This window comes from Buceros rhinoceros, unplaced genomic scaffold, assembly GCF_000710305.1.
Source record: "Buceros rhinoceros silvestris isolate BGI_N320 unplaced genomic scaffold, ASM71030v1 scaffold23066, whole genome shotgun sequence".
NCBI lineage: Eukaryota > Metazoa > Chordata > Aves > Bucerotiformes > Bucerotidae > Buceros > Buceros rhinoceros.
In genome coordinates, this window is record NW_010416130.1 from 38,963 (window position 1) to 43,712 (window position 4,750).

General features: G+C 53.1%; 1 protein-coding gene across 1 annotated transcript in view; it reads right to left on the reverse strand.

The window, feature by feature from the left end:
- The window catches only part of HCN3 (hyperpolarization activated cyclic nucleotide-gated potassium channel 3), a gene marked incomplete at its 5' end in the record, with an annotated part of 32,039 nt that extends 28,848 nt beyond the window's left edge, over positions 1–3,191 (reverse strand). Inside the window, one exon of the mRNA XM_010137707.1 lies at positions 3,030–3,191. Within this exon, the coding sequence (XP_010136009.1) occupies positions 3,030–3,191 (162 nt within the window). The remainder of the gene's footprint in view (positions 1–3,029) is intronic.
- Positions 3,192–4,750: the final 1,559 nt, after the last annotated feature.

Consider the following 4,750-nt stretch of genomic DNA (forward strand, 5'->3'; position numbering starts at 1 on the left):
CGTGTTTCCAGCAGCTCTCAGGGCTCAGCAGAGCTCCGATTTCTCTGATGAGGAGCTGCCAGGGAAGGGTCTTGGGGAGACGCTGCCGCCGCTCTGCAGCTGACTCACCAGCCTTTCGAGTTTTAATAAAGTGATCTTGAGGGAAACTAATGCTGAAGCCCCTGAGATTGGGGATGAGCAATTAATACTGAAAACATCCCTCCCAGCCATTGCAGAGCCAATTCAGAAAGAACTCCAAGAGACCCACTCCTTCGACAAGTGCTGCAGATGAAACACGGTGCACATAGAAAACACCAAAGATTAACTGGGCCCAGGGATTTATCGAGCCCCTGATATGACTTTGGCAAAACCAGACCCTTTGCAGATCCCCCTGGAAGAGGATCAAACTTTTAGGAAGCAGATGGATGGTGACGGATCTTCTTTCCCTGCTGCAGCAGAAGCAGAGCTGGTTTTATGACCTGCCAAGTGCTAGGTGGCAAATCTGGAGGGATGAAAGAGCAGCACCTGGACACTCAAGAAGAAAGCCTCCAAAGAATTTGGCACCTCACTTTCAGCTCCCCTTGGCTGTAGCAGCTTCAGAAGGTTCCTTTTTTCCTGCGCCGGTTCCATCCCAGCCTCCTGGCTCCCGTGCGTAATCAGGGCAGTTGCGCACCAAGTGTATTTATCTCCTCAGAACTGAGACCAGTTTAGTACAGAATGTCCCAAAATCCAACCTACCGACTCTCTGTCACAGCCAGATGCCATCCTGGGCTCCCACCTCCCCACCCCATCCATCACAGCTCTCAAACAGAACCAGTCTGGAAACTACCATCAAGATCTTCACGCTACAGGCTGAGCCCTGCCCAGCCCAGCAGTTTCTTGTTGTTTCCTGACTCAGTGGCCTCTCCTGTTCCTTCACTACAGACACCACGTCATCCACATCCATCACTGGTCCCCATGGCACATCTGGAAATCTGCTCAGGAGATTAGAGGACAGAAACTTACTGTGAAACTATATGATTCCAGGAGAACTAATTACTCTGTTTGTTAAATGTTCTAAAGACAAGTTATTTTGGGGCCAGGAAGTTCCTGTCTGTAGAGCTTCTGGAGTGGAAGCTACCTGAGCTATAGGTGGGGCATATGATAATCTCTTCAGCTCTTCATCTCAGTTTCCTGAGGCTCCATTTCTGAGGCCATCATGATTTTTTTTTTCCACTTTTATTAAGTGGAAAAAGTGAAGGTGGTTTAGTTGCAGAGGAGAAGCAGAAGAAAACCACACAAAGCAAATGTCATTCCCAGCTTCACAGGCCTCAAGACAACACAAGTCCTGCAGCAGGAGTCCTTCCCTGTGGGCAGGAACTTTCTGCCCTGCCCCTCCTGGAGACTCTGCCAAGTGCTCCTGCCTGTGGGATGCGTCCTTCCCCCTCTCTTCAGGCTCGCTGCTACGAAAGGTGCCCTGCCACCTTTCGAGACTCTCTCCTTTCACTATGGCTCTGATCACTGTCTGCCCCAGGGAGCCTTTTCTAGATTATATAAACTTAGCTTTATTTCCCTCCTCATCAGGCTGCCATCCAAAGGTGCTTGCAGCCCTTCGTTCCACTGGGTTACACGAGTGGTTTTCTGGCTGTACGACCTCTGAACGAAAAGTCTCCAAAAGCCAATTCGCATGAGCTTGTGCTGGGCATTTGTGCAAACGACTCTGTCAAGCCCCAAGTCTCCTGAGCTGTTTTAGATACTCTCATTACTGTGTTCACGGCTCCTCAGAAGCAGCTGGGGAGGGACAACTCTCTGAGCTTCCCATCTGAGCTGCCTGGAATCACACAGAACACAGCTGGGACCTGGACCCAGGTGTCCCACTCTCAGCCAGGGCTCCAGACCCTGGGTTACTCTTCCTCTCCCCATGTGTGTCACCCATTTCTTGTCATCCCTCCTGTGAAAGTTTGCCTTGCATTCCGGAACCTGAACAGCACAAGCACAGCGGGGCCCTGATCTTTCACCGCTCCAGCCAAACAGACGATGAAAAAAAAGGCAGATAAGATAAGGCAGCTGCTGCATGGCTCCTCCTGCTGCTGGAGATCAATAAAGGGTTCTGGTCTCCAGAACTGCCAGTCTGGCACCTTTCAACAGCAGGAAGTGAATGGTTATTGCAGAGGGAAGAAGTGAATAAACACCAAGGAGACAACATTTTCATGGGTGCTCGCTCTTCGCAGGCACAGGCAGCTTGTGCCCACAGCTCCGCACGCGGGAGTCACGGCGAGGTGGCAGTTTCTTTATACATTTTACATTTGTTCTGTTCTGCCCGAGTGCCTGATTATTATACTTTTTTTTTTAAGAAGAAATTGGCTGGGGGAATCTGGAGGTTAAGAGCTGCAATAAGAGGCAATTTTTTAAGCTTTGTCAGTTTTTGCTGCTTAATCAACTGGACATTGTCCCTTTGAATAAGAGATGCTGAATTCTCAGCGAAACGCTTGAAAGGTACCGTGAACTCCCCGTGCATTTACCATATGGTATGAATCTCCCTCATAGCAAGGAGCAGAGTGAGCAGCACAGCTTGGGACGCTGTCGGGAAGTCTGGCCACCCATCCCATGCCTTCACAGCGCCTGTTTCAGCCCCTCTAATGGGCTATCGTGCAGCTTCCCAGGGAGAAGCTTGGGGTGATCACACCCTTCAAGTGGATACGGAGCAGAAGGTGTAACAGCTCCTCGGGAGCGGTAACGGGAATCAAGGATCAGACCCAGCTATGGTCTACAAGCCCCTCTGCCTCCTGCCTTTGGCTCAGCACTCCCAGATGCCAGCACAAACCTGTACCCATTCTTGCTCCTTGCTGTCTCCTGCCAGGAGGGGGAGCCTGGCCCCTGCCTTCTGCTGGGGCTGGTTCCTGCTCTGCAGCCCTGAGACTGTCTCCTTGCAGAGACAAGAAGCCTCCACGCCCACCATGCCGTGGAAGGTCCTAACAGGAGGTGGAGGGAAATGGGAGGCTGGGGAGTTCCATCTGAGTGCTGGGAGGTGATGCTGGGGCCGTGGGGGAGCGGGCAGGAGAGGCACTTACCACCATGCGGTTGAGGGACACCCAACAATCGTCAGGGAAGTCCTGCAGCATAGGCACAAGGAACTGGAGGCAGCCATCCCAGTGACACAGCAGCAGCATCATCCCGATCAGGTTCACGATCCGCACCACAGCGCTGGCCAGATCGTAGGTCATGTGGAAGATCTGTAAGGGGCCAAGAGGGAGCAGATTAGATGGCAGCTCCCCAAACAACCAAGCCCACGGAATTAGATGCAGTATCAGGGTCAAGAACATTCCTCAAGTAACAGAAAAGGCTGCATCAGCTCAGTTCGGCTCTGCTCAGCCACAGGATGGAAGCAGAACCAGCTGAAAAACAGATTCAAACCCAAATACAAAGTCAGAATCATTCGCCCCTCTTGCCTTTGATTTTGCCTTCTCATTTACATTAAAAGCCCCATATCTTGTTTTATAAAATACGCTGGTTGCAGTACTTCTGGAACATGAGCCACTCCTCAGGAATCAACTCTCTCACGACACCTTTTTAACCGCAGTGCCCTTCCTCGCTTTCTGCTCTTGCTGGAGATACGCTGCACGCTGACCCACGGCGGAGGCTGTCTGCGGACTGGTGACAGATGCAGCCTCTGCAAGCACCACATTAAACAAAGAACGGCCTCAAGCTCAGCAGAGACTTCGGGAAGAGGAGCCAATTCAACTGCTTTCTTCCAGTTTCTGCTATATCACTTCCAGTCGTATGCAAAGGTGGGTAAGGAAAAGAGAAACGTGGCATTGCTGAGCAGCAGTTCTTGGCAAAGAAGCGCAGAAACCCGTAAACAGCGGCAGCACCCGCCGCTCTGCAGTCCGGCCTCTAGCGCCGTGTTCTCCCTAGTACTAGTCATAAGCAGGACAGACACACTCTTTTTTTTTTTCCTACAGGTGGGGTATGGTGGAAACATTGGGGGTTCTTGGCTCTTTTATTCCCAGCTTTGTGACTCCTGTTGGATGCACAGGGTGTGCCAGTGACCGCTATCCCGCCCAGGTTTGGGTTTTCCTGCCTTACAACACACCACGGGGAGGGTGGGCTCTGGAGAGCACGGCTGGCCCCGTGTGGCTCAGCACAGAGCCCTCCTTCTGGCCCCCTTTGCCCTTCACACAGCCCATGAAGAGAAGAGACCTTCAAACAGTTGCTGGGTCCAGTAAGGACCATACCCAGTCCTGAGCTGGCTTCCAGTGGGAGAAGCCTACTGCATCACCCTGAAAACAGAGACCCCAAACACTTGCAGCATCCTCTGCCACCGGAGGAACGCTAGCCACTGCTCCCCACGCACGGCCCTGCTGTTCCGGGCAGAGGAGCGGTGAAACCTCTGGGCAGCTGGGTGTGAATGGAGCGGAGAGGCTCGCTGTCTGCCAGCTGCGGTAGCTGGGCCATCCCAGGAGGCTTCCCTGCGGCTGGGAGTCGCACACAGCCTGCCCGTCTAGCAGCCCAGCCCGCGGGCTGGGGAAGCAACGTCCTAGCTGGGTTTGATGGAAAGGGACACAAAGCAGAGGAATGTGAGGAGCAAAGGATCAGGCGAGGCCGCCTGTCCCAGCTCTGTTCCTGCATTTCTACCCCGATAGCAGGACAGTGCTCCCTCCCAGGGTGGATGTCATCAGCCCTGTCCTAATGCAGCTACATCAGCTCGACGCTTTCCCCAGAGCATATTCACCCCACCCCACAGCCCCCCCTGCTCTCTCCGTCCTGGACTCCCCAGCAGCCCTGCCACAGC